The sequence below is a fragment of the Lepus europaeus genome, chromosome 16 (assembly GCF_033115175.1).
Source record: "Lepus europaeus isolate LE1 chromosome 16, mLepTim1.pri, whole genome shotgun sequence".
NCBI classification, from domain to species: domain Eukaryota; kingdom Metazoa; phylum Chordata; class Mammalia; order Lagomorpha; family Leporidae; genus Lepus; species Lepus europaeus.
The window spans coordinates 51,008,055-51,025,914 of record NC_084842.1 but is presented as its reverse complement, the minus strand read 5'-3'; the positions used below and the strand labels follow the sequence as shown (position 1 = coordinate 51,025,914).

Below are 17,860 nucleotides of genomic sequence, written 5' to 3'. Positions count from 1 at the left end.
TTTTGTTCTGGTGGGCAAACTTGCAATATTCCCTTGCCTTGTTTTGACTTCCTCTATTCTCCCGCTAACCCTTAAGGCTTTTCTGCCCTGGTGCAGCCTCTCCTTAGGGAAAAATCTAATCCATTCATCTAATAAACATGTTCAAGGTTAGAATTCTAACAGATATCTAAAGGAATATTTGAAGTGAGATTTGTTATTGTATATTACTCTAAAAAAGCAAATCAGAGAAAAAGAACTGTTTTTAAAACAACCCTCTTGAAAACTCTAAGGACCAAATCTTAATGGATTAGCCTGACCTCTTCCTTTATGAACAGCCCCATGTGCTGGGACATTTAGAATAAAGTAAACTGAGAATAGGTCTTTGTAAAAATTAAGAGTGGGAATAGGAGAGGGAAGAGGGAATAGGGTTGGAGCTTAGGCAGGAGGTAGTGTAGAGTGGTAAGTGTCACTGTGTTCCTAAATCTGTATATATGAAATACATGAACTCTGTATACCTTAAATAAAATTTTTAATAATAATGCATTTAAAAGAACTGTGAAACTGATAGTTCCTTGTACCAACTGTGCAAAGTATTTAAAAGCAACATGGGAGAATATATTTATAATTTTGGGATTGGTATAAATTTATTCAACAGAATATACCATAAAGGAAAATATTGGTAAACTGTATTTAATGATTTTATCTTTTTATCAAAAGAACCCCATTAAAAGAGAAAAAAGACATACACAGTGAAAAGATATTTTTAAAACATATGATGAACAAAACATTTCTATTCAGAATATGAATAAGTCAGTTAGAAAAGACACGTATGCTTTTTTGATGTGAAAATGTTGAACAGAATATGCTATCAGAAAAGAAACTCTCTAAATAGCAAGTAAGCCTATGAAAAGTGGATTAAAATAGTCATCTGGGAAATGCAAATCTAAACCATTATGAGAAAATATTTTTTAAAGATTTATTTATCTATTTGAAAGGCAGAGTTACGAAGAGGCAGAGGCAGAAAGAGAGAGAGAGCTCTTCCATCGGCTGGTTCACTCCCCAAATGGCTGCAACAGCCAGAGCTGGGCTGATCTGAAGCCAGGAGCCTGGAGCTTCTTCCAGGTCTCCCACGTGGGCGCAGGGGCCCAAGGACTTGGACCATATTCTACTGCTTTCCCAGGCCATAGAAGAGAGCTGGATAGGAAGTGGAGCAGCCAGGACTCTAACTGGTGCCCATATGGGATGCTGGCACTGCAGGTGGTGGATTTACCTGCTATGCCACAGCACCAGCCCCAAGAAAATATTTTTTTAAAAACCAAAATACTAAATACTGGCAAAAGTATGAAATGGAGCAAATGGAATCTTATGCATTGTTGATGGGTATGTAATTTGGATAAGCTTTTTGGAAAACTGATCTGATCTATTAAATCTGAGCATGTGCAAACCTGATGAGCCAGCAATTCTACCCTTAAGTATAAATCCATGATATGCTGGAAAATAAATGTATACATAAATTCACCAAAGGTCACACAGGACTGTTCATAACAATATTATCTGTAAGAGCCCAAAACCATTAACAATCCAATGATCAGCTAAAGAAGCTTGGAGAAATCAGTTATGGGAAAGTCATGTGATGTCACACCTCACAACAGAAGTGAGCAAGCCACACACTCTGCATCACGAATGAAATTCTCCGAGTAATGAGGACAGGAAGAAGCCAGACCCTGAAGAGTGTACCAGGTCTGATTCCATTCATAGATCAGGCAAAACAAATCAAGTTGTAGACTTACGAACTGTGTACTGTTGTGTATGTTAAAAAAGTTGGTAAGTCGACTTTTAAGAAATTAAAGATAACCATGTATAACTTAAATAAATTGCTAGCAGTGGGCCTTCTTATTACATATGATATCTATGGGACAAAGGGATGATCTACACATCCATTACACCCTCAAATCATGTAAGCCAATGAGACTGAATCTTGGTCACTTGTCACACAGATAATTTGTTACCCTTTTTCTTCAGCATATTTGGAGTCCCAGTAATGAGAGCTGTTTAAGGAAATAACATGACACCAAGTTAGAAAATCGATTCTCTTAACTCATAGTTTTGCAAAACCACATTTGTGTAGGATGTGGTTTGGATGAAACACTGTGCAAGTTTACTTGGAAAAAGAAAAAGGTGAAAAGCTTCCTTTTAGCAGTTCTTTTCAGTAGATTCTCTTGGTGAGCCACCATCGCCCAGCCACCCTTGTGGCCAGAAAGCAACACCACAAACATCCAAATAAAAAAAATGTAATTTATGAAAAGAGTTAAGAATAAGGCTGATAATAAATAGAGAAACTTGAAATAAAACTGAAACGTTTCTTCCAAGACTTAAACTGCCATTATGAGATGCATCTATTTAGGCATCAAAGATGGGGATTTAAACTTTGAAAAGAAATGTATCTAGAGATAGATATTTCCAAAGGGCTGAAAAGTTAAACAGTCTTTAGGGAACTTAGGAAAACGCTTCTCTGGATCTGCGGGTTTCCTCAGTTGGGTGTGCACACCTTACCATAGCTAAAGCCAGCTGTGGCCGGCAAACAGTGGTCCATCAGACCAACTGGGGAGCGGAGACGAGTCATGAGACCTAGGGAGAAAGAGAAATCAATATTTCAAAGCTAGCTATTAATACAGAAGGAATAAACACATATACTAGAAGCTAGTACCATTCTTCAAATAATTAGGCAAAATAATTTATTTTATAAGTTAGCCTATTTGCTCATTTTTCCCATTTGAAAACCATTGTTTTAGAAATAATATAGGCTCATTGGACTCAATTTAAAGACTCTAAGAGAGTAGAAAGATGGCCAGAAGGATCTTTCATAAAATCTTAATATACAGAGATATGAAGATACTTTAAATGATGTGTTGGGGCCAACACTGTGGCACAGTAGGTTAACACCGTGGCCTGAAGCACTGGCATCCCATATGGGCACTGGTTCTAGTCCCAGCTGCTCCTCTTCTGATCTAGCTCTCTGCTGTGGCCTGGGAAAGCAGTGGAAGTATAGTCCAAGTGCTTGGGCCCCTGCACCCACATGGGAGACCCGGAGGAGGCTCCTGGCTCCTGGCTCCTGGCTTCGGATCGGCTCTGGGGAGTGAACCAGTGGATGGAAGACCGACCTCTCTCTGTTTCTACCTCTCTCTGTAACTCTGTTTTTCAAATAAATGAAAGAAATATTTAAAAAATTAAATAAAATAAAGGGGCCGGTGCTGTAGTGTAGCTGGTAAAGCTGTCGCCTGCAGTGCCAGCATCCCATATGGGCACCAGTTAGAGTCCTGGCTGCTCCACTTCCTATCCTGCTCTCTGCTATGGCCTGGGAAAGCAGTAGAAGATGGCCCAAGTCCTTGGGCTCCTGCACCAGCATGGGAGATATAGAGGAGGCTCCTGGCTTTGAATCAGTGCAGCTCCAGCTGTTGCAGCCAACTGGGAAGTGAACCAGTGAATGGAAGACCGACTTCTCTTTCTCTCTGCCTCTCCTTCTCTCTCTGTGTATCTCTTTCAAATAATTTAATTAATTAAAAAGTGATATGTGGGAAGTGGGATTAAAAGAAAAATTTACCCTGGTGCACAAAAAAATACAACTGATGCATAGGATTTTTATAAACCACATTTTCCATAAAACATTACACACTGTGATCAGTTTGGTGAACATCTTTGCAAAAATCTCTACATGATAATTGAAAGTATATGTACACCCAATACACTTTACAAAAATGTAAAGGTGTTCTTATAAGCTTTTTATGTGAAGCATGTCACTGATATATGGTAAGGACTTTAATAAATTGAACTTAAGGTTATTTCCAAGATTTTCCTATTACAAAGCATACTTTACATTCTTGACCATAACATTTGGGTGTACCTCTCAAGTTCTCACTTTAAACTGATAGGCCTTAGGACAAGAAGACAGCTAGGCTGCTGTTGATTGACAAGGAGCCATCTCACAAAGATCACAAGGAAGCTCCTTCCAGGGAGATGGAACAGCATTCACAAAGGTTAAAAGACAGAAACAAGGTTGACCGGTATAAGAAAAGAAGCCCGTATTATATGCCTACTGTGTCTAAGACACTACTCCGGGTAAATCTCAAAGAGCTCAGCAGATCCAGGGCTGGTTAGACAAGGCTGAGAGACAGAGGGCTCTGTCTCAATGAAGACAGACAGAGAGGCCATTTCAACGGAAAGAAATAGGTGTGATGCTCTGGGACAGAAAGAGTAGCTAACACACGGCTGAATCCAGTTTCCTGGCAGCTGCTACGAGTCTGGCAGGTGGAGACAACCGAGGAGGGGAACGAGTGGAGGACATTCCAGGCAGAGGTGGGAGCACGAGCAGATACCGCGGCATGGACAGCACAATGGTGGGTGCTAGAGCAGAACTCAGGAGGTAGCAGAGACGAGAAATCATCACTGAAAGACGGGCAGCATTCTGGTTACGACAGGCCCTGTAAGCCAGGCTAGGGAGCATTATTACATTTTTTTTTTTTTTTGACAGGCAGAGTGGACAGTGAGAGAGAGAGACAGAGAGAAAGGTCTTCCTTCAGTTGGTTCACTCCCAAAATGGCCGCTACAGCCAGGAGCCAGGTGCTTCCTCCTGGTCTCCCATGCAGGTGCAGGGCCCAAGCACTTGGGCCATCCTCCACTGCCTTCCTGGGTCACAGCAGAGAGCTGGACTGGAAGAGGAGCAACCAGGATGCACCAGCAGAGCATTACATGTTCCTGCAGATGACCCAGACCTATTGAAAGATCCCGAAGAGGAGCTGACACGGTGGTGTAGTGGGCTAAGCCTCCACCTGCAGTGCCGGCAACCCACAGGGGTGCTGGTTCATGTTCCGGCCTCTCCTCTTCAGATCCAGCTCTCTGCTAATGTACCTGGGAAAGCAGCAGCAGATGACCCAAGTGCTTGGGCCCCAACTCCCAAGTGGGAGACCCAGAAGAAGCTCCTGGCTTCGGATAAAACCAGCTCTAGCCGTCACAGCCATTGTGAACCAGCGGATGAAAGCCCTTTCTCTCTGTCTCTCCCTCTCTCTGTGACTCTGTCTCTCAAATAAATAAATACAATCTTTAAAAAAAAAGAGAGAGAGAGAGAAGGAAGGAAGGAAGGAAGGAAGGAAGGAAGGAAGGAAGGAAGGATCCATAATAACTAATCTGAAGTTAGGTATTAAGTAGAACACAAGCATCTTTTTAACTTCAATTTTTGTTTTTATTTTTTTATTTTTTTTGATTTTTTATTTCAAAGGCAGAGAGATGGAGAGGGAGACAGAAACAGACATATTGAGATCATCCACCCGCTGTTTCACTCCCAGTTGCCTGCTGAAACCAGGAGCCCAGAGCCCAGTCCAGGTCTCTCAGATGGCTGGCAGGGACCCGAGTACTTGAGCTGTCACCTGCTGCCTCCCAGAGTGCTCAGCAGCAGATTGGAACAGAAGCACAGCCGAGACTGAAACCCTGGCTCCTCAACGTGGGATGCGTGCATTCCAAGCCTTGCCTTAACTGCAGTGCCTAAAGGTCTCTCCTCTGCCAGCTCTAAAGTTACTATTTGCCGAATGGTTCTTCTGGGACTTGAGGGACTTACGGCTGATGGCTTGGTGGTCTGTTGCTCTCTGACAGAAGGAAACCTGTCACTCTCTTTGCATTGCTCCTTTTTCTGGGAAGACAATGAATTACCGTGTGCTAAACTGACCAGGGGTTAGAAAGGAGGCAGGATGGCCAGGATTCCAGTTCGGACTCTTCTCAACACCGGACCCTCCAAATATCCTCTGCCTGACGGATATGGGACAGCTGAGCAGAGCCTCTGGAGCCCGTGGGTTCGAGGCCTGAGATTTTCGTGGGTTAAAGTCTCGCCATAGAAACCTATTAGCTGTGTGGTCTTGAGAACGTTACCTCCCAAGCTGTGCTTCCGTTTCCTCGTTGTAACATGGAGACACGGACAGCTCCTACCCCACTGGATTGTACTGGAGATTAAATAAATACACGTGAAAGCCCTCAGAATGGGGCCCGACCTAGAACACGTCTGTAACAGATGTCTGTTCTTTCTGGGTCCCTGCCTTCTTGTCTACCTTCCTTCTTTCGGATTTCTTTCCTACTCTCTTTTCTCTTTAACAAAACAGCCATGTGGTTCCACTTTTCCAATCCCTGGTTTTCAATATGTGCTTCATTGGCCCAGTTTTCTCATTTCAAAAATCATCTTTATGGTATGTAACACATTATAAAGATAATTTATGGGTATTGTAATTTAAAAAAAAATCAAACCCTAAAGTCTCCCATATCCCCAGCCTTGATCCACAAAGGTAGACACTAACAGTTTATAGTCTACTATAACCATATTCACTTAAAAGTTGCTAAACATTGAGGCCAGCTCTGTGGTGCAGCAGGTTAAGCCACTGTCTGCAGTGCCAGCATCCTACATGGGCGACAGTTCAAGTCCTGGCTGCTCCACTTCTGATCCAGCTCCTAATGCATCTGCGAAAGCAGCAGAAGATGGCCCAAGTGCTTGGGCCCCTGCACCTTTGTGGAAGACCTGGAAGAAGCTCCTGGCTCCTCATCAGCCCAGCCCTGGCTGTTGCAGCCATTTGGAGTGAACCAGTGGATGGAAGACCCCCCTTCCTCTTTCTCTCTCCCTTTACCTATGTGTAACTTTATCTACCTTTCAAATAAATAAGTCTTTTTAAAAAGTAATTGTTAACATAGTTTTTCTGTGCACACATAAGTATTTTTTTACAAAAATGGGACTGTGATCTGACTTCTCTGTACTTTCTCCCTTTATTTAATAACTTCTCACTCATGTCTTATTGTCAGCACATTCTGATCCCTTTCCTTATTTCTTATCCTCACCATGTAACCGCTCTTTCTTGAATTTTTTCTTTTTTTTAAAAAAAAGGTTTTATTTATTTATTTGAAGGTAGAGTTAAATACAGTGAGAGGAAGAGACAAAGAGAAAGACCTCCATCTGCTGGTTAACTCTCCAAATGGCTGGAGTTAAGCCGATCTGAAGCCAGGAGCCAGGAGCTTCTTCCAGGTCTCCCACATGGGTGCAGGGGCCCAAGGACTTGGGCCATCTTCTACTGCTTTTCCAGGCCACAGCAGAGAGCTGGATTGGAAGTGGAGCAGCCAGGACTTGAACCAGTGACCATATGGGATTCCAGCACTGCAGGTGGAGGATTATCCTACTATTCCACAGTGCCAGCCCCTTGAATTTTATCTTTGATGGAATGAGCAAGAGGAGTGGAGGAGAAAACAGAACTGACTGCCTGCTCGGAGCTTTCTGTGTGCCCCCCACACACACCGCCCCATCCCACCCAGCCACTGCGCCCCTCCCTCTAACCAAACTCCCTGTGACCATCTGGGATATCCAAGAGGGCTCATCCTATAACTGGCTAGAAATTTCCTTGGAATTCTTCCTGATATTTAGAACTGGGCAACCAGTGGCCTCTTTCCACAAAGGCTTTTTCTGCCAACACAGTTTTGTGTGAAAGAAATATAAATAAATAAATAAAATAAAACAAGAGGAAAATTACATTGGGTTCCCAATTCTGTAATGCTGAGGTAAGAAAAGCCTCCCTCCCCCCAGGTGCTCAGAGTGGTTCAACACAGGTTAGGTGAGGGCTGAAGACCAGCCATGTGGTTGTGATCACTGTGGAACTTTCTGGGATCCTGAAACTTTCTGTAGATCGAAAGAGCAAACAACAGCTGGAGAAGAGAATGCCTCAGGAGTATTTAAGCCAAAATGTATCCATGAGAGGCTGGGTTCTGTGTAACTTTTTCTGTTTTCCAAACAAGAAAGGACAGAGAAAGACTGTCAGGCAATTTTCTATTGTGATTGCCTGAAATAGAGAACGGGCTGAGTGGACAAAAAGCGGGAAGCATCAGTATTTCAGGTATGTGAAATCCCATTACATTTACCCCCAAGTCAAGAGCACATGTGTCATGCCGGCTCCGTGGCTTAACAAGCTAATCCTCTGCCTGCAGCACCGGCACACCGGATTCTAGTCCCGGTCGGGGCACCGGATTCTGTCCCGGTTGCCCCTCTTCCAGGCCAGCTCTCTGCTATGGCCCGGGAAGGCAGTGGAAGATGGCCCAAGTCCTTGGGCCCTGCACCCGCATGGGAGACCAGGAGAAGCACCTGGTTCCTGGCGGCCATTGGAGGGTGAACCAACGGCAAAAAGGAAGACCTTCCTCTCTGTCTCTCTCCTCTCTCACTATCCACTCTGTCAAAAAAAAGGAAAAAGAAAAAAGAGTAAATGTGTCATGACCAAATGGCTTTTGAACTTCTGTCAGCTATCCTTTTTCTAACCTGGCAGAAAAATCAAAACTCCACCCATCTCTTCCCACTGCCCGCAAAAACAAAGGACCATCAGGAAGGACAATTGCTCAGAACACAGATTGTGGTTGCTGCAGGGCGGTTAGCTCACGTTGGGCGTCTATTACCCAAGATGCCTTGCCCATGCAGGGCGTGGCGGCCCTGCACGCCGCACCGGAAGTTCCTCGCTTACCCGCCGCGTTGTGCTGGTGGTACCGGATCAGCTCGGGAATGGATTGGAAGAGGTGTCTTTCAGCGACGTACCACTGTCCCGAGTCATTCCTTTTGATCTGATAATGTTTGATCATAGCCTCCGTGCTTCTACAATCGATAAAACGTGAATTAGTAAACAAGCCGGAGATCCCCTCGGAAACCAAGACCATTCATAAGCAACAGGTCCTCGCTGCGGAAACCCTCATCCCACAACACCACACACGAAGAGGGGATTGAGTTCCATCCACAGACGTCTCGCTGCCCCAGGGAAACCCCTCCACTGTCTTTGTGCGCGGCCCGAGTCAAACTAACTTCAGCCAAAGTTGTCTAGGTGACAAGCACAGTGTCCCAAAAAGCATGGCTCACAATGGACGTTTCGAAGCATTTTTCGAATTCAAGTGCTGATTAAACAAAGGAGCCGAAGCACTGTGGGAGCAGGGAAATATGAATGGGCGGAAAACCAACATAGGGTGCGCTAGTGAGCAGCTTATTCCACGGACGGCTGGGGTGAGAGACTGGGAGACGCACCTCAGAAACTCAGAATTGTCCCAGGGAAGCCTAAAGAACCACTCGTCACTGATGGAGGGCGGCTCCTGGGAAGTTACCTCCCAGAGACTTCCGGCTCAGCTCTGGGGCCCTGCAAGTTCCCCCAGCGGGAGAAGGTCCACGTCAGAAACCCCCAGGAAGCTGAGCAGGCCGACGCCACAGGAGTCCTAAGGAATCAGAGGAGACCACCAACACGGCCTCCTACAACCAGTCTGACCCCCTCAACTGAAGGTGGAGAAGAAGGAGATGAGGAGGCTAAGTAATCGTCCAGTGTCTCACACAGCCTGCCAGGGATACCACGTGCACGGGCCACTGTTCTGACTTCCTGGCCAACAGTCATCTCCCTGTACCTGTACCAGCCTCACTTACACTCTCTGTGTGATGCTGTCTCTGTTTAAAAAACAAAGAGACCACCCAGGGATTATTTTGATTTATTTATTTTGCAAGGCAGAGCTACAGAGGGACATAGAGGTAGTGGGCAAAGCCGCCACCTGCAACACCCAGCATCCCAGATGGGTGCTGCTTCAGTCCCAGCTACTCCACTTTTGATCCAGCTCCCTGCTAACATTCTGAAAAGCAGCAGCAGATGACCCAAGTGTTTGGGTCTGTGCCCCCAACATGAGAGACCCAGATGGAATTCCAAGCTCCTGGCTTCAGCCTGGCCCAGTCCTGGCCATAATAACCATCTGAGGAGTGAACCAGCAGATGGCAAAGCAATCCCCCCCCACACACCCATAACTCTTTCAAAAAAAATAGATCTTTTTAAAAAATATTTTATTATTTGGAAGGCAAAGTTACAGAGAGAGAGGGAGAGATAGCAGTTGGAAGACCTCTCTCTCTCACTCACTCTCTGCCTCTCCCTCTGTAATTCTGATTTTCAGATAAATAAATAACTCTTTAAAAAAATTTAAAAAGACAGACGTGAAGTAACCAAAATCAAATTGCTTACCTCCTGGCTTTTATAAACACGGAAATTGTGTAGGATCCCAAATGTCTTGAGTCTCTGACGATAAATGTACCTTCTTTAGACTGCAAAACAATTCACTCATTGTACAAGTGTATTCCTTAGAAAGACAAACCTATATCTCAGTGATGAAAACAAAAGCTATACCAACTTACTGTAAGTGACTTACTGTCGTCTTACAATAAATAATGAGATTATTTTTACAAGTACACATGATCTTTTTTAATTGACACATAAAAGTTATACATATTTACGGGTACAGTGTGATATTTCAATACCTACAACACCATGTGGTTATCAGCTCAGTGTAACTGGCATCCATCACATTGTACATTTATCAGTTCTTCATATTGGGAACAACCAAGATCTTCTCTAAGAGCTATTTTGAAATGTACAATTAATTGCTGTCAATCATAGTTACCCTACTGACAAAAGTATTTGCTTTTCTCATTAGGTGTTTAACCTACCTGAAATTATTTTTGCTTGAGGTAGGGACTCATTATAATTTTTTCCTATATAAATAATTTGCATATAGGTCCTAGAACAAATTGGTCCTCAAACTTCAGTGCCTGGAAATGCTTCTCTAAATTAACACATCCGGTGTAACCAACAGGGGATTTTTTTTTTTTTTAATAAGGAGATTCTGAAGTTGATATGTACAAAAAAATCAGAATATTTATGAAAAAGAGGCTGGCCATGTCAGAGGAAAAACTCAGTATTTAAAAAGAGCATAGTGGGGCTGGTGCTGTGACTGAGCAGGTAAAACTGTTGTCTGCAGTGCCGGCATCCCATATGGGCACTGGTTCGAGTCCCAGCTGCTCCACTTCCGATCCAGCTCTCTGCTATGACCTGGGAAAGCAGTGGAAAATGGCCCAAGTCCTCGGGTCTCTGCATCAGCATAGGAAACCTGGAGGAGGCTCCTGGCTCCTGACTTCAGATTGACAAAGCTCTAGCTGATGTGGCCATCTGGGGAGTGAACCAGAGGATGGAAGATCTCTTTCTCTCTGCCTCTCTGAAACTCTGCCTTTCAAATAAATAAATAACCTTACCAAACATCTTAAAAAGGATGATCATGTTCAGATTATTTTACAAGAAAGATAAACCTAAGCATTAAGGAGTAGGTGATTTTCACCTAATATAAACCACTAAAGAGACTGGAAAAGGAGACAAAGCCCCATCCTCTACCTCATTTTATGATGCTGGTTTAACTTTTATGCTAAATCTAGACAAAGATGATCAAAAATTACAAGCCAGGCTCACTTTAAAAAAATATATATTTTAAAAAATTTATTTGAAAGGCAGAATTAGAGAGGGACAGAAGCAGAGAGAGAGAGAGAGCGAGAGAGCGTGCTCTTCCATCCACTGGTTCACTCCCCAGAGGGCTGTAGTGGCCAGAGTTGTGCTGATCCAAAGCCAGGAGACAGAAGCTTCTTCCAGGTCTCCCATGCAGGTGCCGGGGCCCAAGGACCTGGGCCATCTGCTACTGCTTTCCCAGGCCATAGCAGAGAGCTGGATCGGAAGTAGAGCAGCTGGGACTCAAACCAGTGCCCATATGGGATGCCGGCCCCGCAGGCAGTGGCCTTACCCGCTACACTACAGCACCGGCCCCCTCCTGGTTCACTTTTGAACACACAAAAAAATACTAAATAAAATATTTAAAGATCCTAAGCAAAATTTAAATGTCTCCTAACCGAATAGGATTTAACCCGAACTTATTTGGAAAAATAGAAGTTGCAGGGACAGGCATTGTGGTACAGTGCGTTAAGAGGAATGAGCAAAGGGCACGTCCCGGAAGGGCGAGCCCACATGGCCAACAGCAACATGAGAAGTTGCTCAGCTGCACTGGTAATCAAGGAGATCCACGTCTTTTAAAATCCATACAATTTCTCAGCCAATGAATTGAGGGAACAGTGTGAAACAGCTAAGAGTAGGGAACTAGTTTATCTTACTCCTTGTCAGAGTGTAAATCAACACAACTACTTTGAATCATTGGAAATATCAGCGATGCTAAATCTGCACGTCACCTGTGAGCAAATAATTCAATTTTGTCCTCTTGGACAAGATAACATTTACAAGGCTGTTCATTGCAGCACTGTTTGTGAGGATAACAAGTCGGGAAGAATTTAAAAGCTTTTCAACACTCAATTCATTTTTATAGACTCTCTGGATTTCCTCAACATCTAGTCGAAGTGCATCATGACACAGTACCTGTTGCCTAGTTTCTCGGTTTGACTCTGCCTTTACCCTCCTATATATTTACTGACAGTTGGAAATTTAAACTGCATGCACTTTTGTTTTGGTTTGACCTAAATGAGCAGTTTTGATCTGAGTTTGCTATTTTGACCATCCTGCTCTCCCCTTTGTTTCCAAAGAACAAAGAAACTGCAGCTCCGTGCATTTTTCTGTGTTTTTAACGAGTGTATGTCTGGGGCCTTTGAAGCAAAGGTTATGCAGACACCCAAACACGGGCTGTCCCAGCAGGACGCACTCTGCTCTGAGTGAAGCACGCTCAGTATGTTGGCACTGAAATCATTTCAGGAGAAGCATCATTTCTGAAATTATGAAGAAAGAGGACAGAAAACATGACTCGTTACAAATGTATCAGACTTACAACTTATCAGAATATGTTCAGCAGGGATGGAGTTTTAATAGCATTTTAGGACCAGAAAGAACAGGAAGCAATCCACCTGTTTAGTGGGTTAAAGGCTTTGAAATGTGCCTCTCTCTCTCAGAAACTTTGAAAATATTCACTGACTGTCCATGAACACAGCGTTACCTCTTGTCTCAGCAGGCGCTCTGCTTGGTTTCTGGTAATGTTTCTATGGTACCACCTGCAAAAGCAATAGAAATGATTTTTAAATTTCATATGTAATGCTTTCAGAACAAAGACCTGCTCCATTTCCCTCACTTTTCAGAACTTACTTCCTAACTGATCTTCGAAATTGAGTGACTTTTTTTTAGATTCAAATAAGCAGTAAGGTACTATCATTGGTCAATAAAGCTTAAGGCAGTTATTCATTTCAAGCCAATATCTAGTGGATACCTTCATATCTTAATTCAACTTTCTGTTACACATTTGGCATGCAGTTTTGAATTATTTAATGTGCTATGAAATTCCCTGAAAGGTATATAGTTAGGAAGTCACCATGTTCATCAGTTTGCTTTGGAAAACAAACCACAAAACAGCCATTTCTCTCCTCTCAGGAACTTCCTATACACAGGCTTTGACATGTGCTATGCCAACCTTTACAAAACTAAAATTGGTTCTGCCTTCTCTCACATTCCTAAGCACATTTACCTCCTGGCAGAGTTTGAGCAGAGTTTGTAGCTGGCAGAGTACATGGAGCACCCAGTATATGATCCTGCCCCAACACCCTGCCCTGCCCCTCTCTTCCTCCTCACCCTCCCCTCATTCACTGCACTTCGGCCACAAGGGGCTGCCTCCCTTCCTGAAACTCACCAACTCTCGGCATGGAGCATGTCAGTACATTTAGGCTATCAGAACCACACACACAGTAAAGGTGGTTAAAAAATAGTCTAAGTTAAACTAGTGGTTTGATATAGCAACACGTGGTCCATAGGCACCTGTTGTACAGGAAAGGGACAAGGAAATGGTAGGAAAAAAAGAGAGAAAGAACAATGGAAAAGTACTTACTCAAAATGAGATTTTAAAAACAGATTTTAAATGTATTCTAATATTACCAGAAATATGTCTTTGTGGCCAGCGGAAGGAAGGAAGCACGCATGCCTAACCACACCATCTGGCGCTGTGGGTGCACACATGTCCGCTGATTGGAACACCTACGTTTCACTTAAGGAAGGAACCCACCTCATTGTGTGGGCTTCCCCTAACTCCTAGGAGTCAAAAGACGCCACTCAATTAAAGCAGTCAAGCTGAAAATGAACTTTAGAAGAACCACAGAGGCTACAGAATGAATACAGTCGATTCTAGACAAAGTCATCAGATTACTCATCACTCACTGCTCTTTTGGGAACAACAACAACAAGAGGACCTCAAAACATGCATGGAAAATGGAGTTACAAGAACACATAAAAATCTGAACTTTATTTCTCAACGTAACCTCCATCAACTGCAAGACACTTTTGTAAGTGACGCTGCCAAGCGTCTGGTCCAGCCCGAAAATAATTGAGGGTCCTGGGAATTTAAAGATGCCAGCACAGCCTTGTTCACATTAACAGAAGAAAAATGGGTGCCTTTCAAAGGTTGGGTTTTTTAAAATTGGGAAACAAAAAGAGCTGAATCAGGACTTGAGGGTAGATGCCTCATATCTTCTCCTAGGAACCCTTGTGAAATCGCCCTCATTGGACAAGAGGAAGGAGTGGGAGCAAATGCTGGGGTGGAGGAGGACTCCCTGGTGGTGATTTCCTGGCACTTGTTCACCGAAACCTTGGCTGGCTTTCACAAAACACTCTCATTAAAAAATAACCGGGTTGTTCATTGTCCCCCCAGGAAGTTAGTGGCAAGGTGCCTTGAGCATCCCCGCCAGTTGTCATGACCTTCGCTCTAGCTCAGTCTGCTTTCTGTGGCTGGGTCCCTTCCATTCTCGGTGGCCATTATTTTGATTGTTCTAAGTCTTCAAGGTCAGAGGGGTAAGCCACATGTCACTTCCTATTCTAATGCTTCAAAGAAATGCTTTAGAATTGCTCCTATTTGTTTAAATTTTCCATTGAAAGCTTGCTCTTGTCTGCAGCTGATCTGAGCGGAACAGTTTAGGCAGCGAGCCAGCAGAGTGTGCTCCCTTCAGTTTTGCAGTAGGAACTACAAGCTGAACCAGTTCAGATGTGTTTGGTGTTGGTTATGGAGTCTACTATTCATCATCAGTTCTCTTCAATTAAGGCATAAATAAGATTAATTTTTTCTCACAAACTGATATAGACGGTCTGTCACTGTGGGCTTTATCTGCAACCTCATCTTGTTTTTTCCTTTTTCTCTTTGCAAAGATTTGTTTAAAAGGCAGAGCAAGAAAGTTAGAGAAAGAGAGAGAGAGAGAAATTGGTTCATGCCCCAAATGGCTGCAATGGCTGGGGCTTAGCCAGACTGAAGCCAGGAGCCTGGAACTCCATCCAGGTCTCCCATGTGGGTGCAGGGCCCGAAGCACTTGGACCATCCATCTCCCACTGCTTTCCCAGCCCATTAACAGGGAAGCTGGATCAGAATTGGAGCAGCAGGGACATGAACCTGTGCCCATAAGGGATGCTGGAGTCATAGCCAGCAACCTTACCCACTAGGCCACGATGCCGGCCCCCTTGTCCTATCTTAAAACAAGTTACCAATTTATAAAATGCTGATTTCCTTGGACCAGTGTCCTCACAAACTTTCTGTAAAACATCAATGATTTCACCATTGCTCCGCCCAAGCTTCCACCATCAACTTCATGTTTGTTCTTTAATTTTAGCAGAACACATCTTGCTCTGCTAGGAGCTCTCTTTAAACTTTCTTCTGATCTTTTTAGTGCCTCAAACTAGATCCCGTTCGGGCATGTTTACAAGAAGTGAATATTAAGATATGTCAATACAAAAAAAGTTTTGAAATTCATGCCTAGTTTTTTCATACTGTTCATTTTCCACAAACCTTTTGAAGACCGCCCCCCAAATAATGTTAAACTGTGAACACCAATCAGCACTTTGTAATGAATATTAATAGTGGAGAAAACATCTCAAGATGATTCTGACAGATCTCATAGAAAGAAGAAATCATTTTAAAACAAACGAGGTAGTGTTGGGAACACAGAACCGGCTTACATGGGTTGGTTTCACAGCCGGTTAAGTTGTAATATTTGGATATTAAGAGTAAACAAATAATAATAGTTCACTAAATGACTTGAATCTGTGAGAATCCAAGACTTCATAAGGATACTCAAAACAGGAAAAAGCTAACATAAGTTGTGTTTTTTCAAACAATGTTTTTGACGGCTATTGTTAACTCTGTTGCTGTGAATTCATTTATGATAATGATAAATAAATACATTAATTCTGCTTAAATACACATTAACAGTCTATCCATATGCATACATTATTATAACAACTTCAGAGCAGTAACCAAAGAATCAGATATAAGTATTTCACAAATTCATCTATTTAAAATAATGCAGAATTCTACTAGGCAGGCAAGAGACTGAAGGAATGCAACTTAGGGAAGGTTGGGAGCATATTTTAGAATCTCAGCTATGCGAATCACATGATGAAAGCTGGAAGAATTTTTTTTTTTAACATTTTTTTATTCATGTGAAAGGCAGAGTTAGAGAGAAAGAGAGATCTTCCATCCACGGATTCACTCCCCAAATGGCAGCAACAGCCAGGGCTGGACCAGGCCAAAGCCAGGAGCCAGGGGCCTCATCCAAGTCTCCTGTGCTGCACAGGCCCAAGCCCTTGGGCCATCTTCTGCCACTTTTCCCCTGCACATTAGCAAGGAGCTGGATTGGAAGTGAAGCAGCCAGGACTTGGAACTGGTACCCATATGGGATGCCAACACGGCAGGTGGCAGCTTAACCTGCTTTGCCACAATGGCTCCTGGAAGAGTTTCTAGGTGTTTGTGCTTAAGGATTTATTTATTTGAGAAGCAGAGTTACAGAGGGATAGACAGAGCCAGAGATCTTCCATCGGCTGGCTCACTCCCCAAATGGCCACAACAACCAGGGCTGGTCCAGACAGAAGCCAGGAGCTTCTTCTGGGTCTTCCACACAGGGGTCCAAGTACTTGGGCCATTTTCCACTGATTTCCCAGGCCATTAGAAGAGATCTGGAGGCCGGCACCGTGGCTTAACAGGCTAATCCTCCGCCTTGCGGCACCGGCACACCGGGTTCTAGTCCCGGTCGGGGTGCCGGATTCTATCCCGGTTGCCCCTCTTCCAGGCCAGCTCTCTGCTATGGCCCGGGAAGGCAGTGGAGGATGGCCCAAGTCCTTGGGCCCTGCACCCGCATGGGAGACCAGGAGAAGCACCTGGCTCCTGGCTTCGGATCAGCGAGATGCGCCAACCGCAGCGGCCACTGGAGGGTGAACCAACGGCAAAAAGGAAGACCTTTCTCTCTGTCTCTCTCTCACTATCCACTCTGCCTGTCAAAAAAAAAAAAAAAAAAAAAGAAGAGCTCTGGATTGAAGTGGAGCAGCTGGGACTTGAACCAGTGCCTATGTGGGATGCCGGCACTGCAGCCAGGAGATTTACCCTCTCAGCCACAGCACTGGGCCCTCTTTGCTTGTTTTAAAGATTTATTTACTTGAAAGGCAGAGTTACAGAGAGGCAGAGGCAGAGAGAGAGAGAGAGAAAGGGAGAGAGGGAGAGAGAGGGAGAGAGAGGGAGGGAAGGAGGGAGGGAGAGAGGTCTTTTATCCGCTGGTTCGCTCCCCAGATGGCCGTAAATGGCTGGAACTGCACCAATCTGAAGGCAGGAGCCAGGAGCTTCCTTGGATGGCCCATGCAGGTTCCGGGGTCCAAGGACTTAGGCCGTCCTCTACTGCTTTCCCAGGCCATAGAAAAGAGCTGTATCCAAGGTAGAGCAGCCGATTTGAAACAGGACCCATATGGGATGCCAGCACTGCAGGTGGTGGCTTTACCTGCTATTCCACAGCACTATCCACAGGTCCTGTTTGTGTGGTTTTTTTGTTTTTTGTTTTTGTTTTTTTCTTTTTGACAGGCAGAGTGGACAGTGAGAAAGAGAGACAGAAAGGTCTTCCTTTGCCGTTGGTTCACCCTTCAATGGCCACCGCGGCCAGCGCACCAGCTGATCCAAAGCCAGGAGCCAGGTGCTTCTCCTGGTCTCCCATGCGGGTGCAGGGCCCAAGGACTTGGGCCATCCTCCACTGCCTTCC

The 17,860-nt window shown here is 44.2% G+C and overlaps 1 protein-coding gene across 1 annotated transcript in view; it reads right to left on the bottom strand.

Moving 5' to 3' along the window:
- TXK (TXK tyrosine kinase) overlaps positions 1 to 17,860 on the bottom strand; it is a 54,972-nt gene that overhangs the window by 28,571 nt on the left and 8,541 nt on the right. Inside the window, exons 5-8 of the mRNA XM_062212850.1 lie at positions 12,811 to 12,865; positions 10,020 to 10,099; positions 8,505 to 8,632; positions 2,533 to 2,607 (exon numbers count right to left, since the gene is read on the bottom strand). Of these exons, the coding sequence (XP_062068834.1) occupies positions 2,533 to 2,607; positions 8,505 to 8,632; positions 10,020 to 10,099; positions 12,811 to 12,865 (338 nt within the window). The remainder of the gene's footprint in view (positions 1 to 2,532; positions 2,608 to 8,504; positions 8,633 to 10,019; positions 10,100 to 12,810; positions 12,866 to 17,860) is intronic.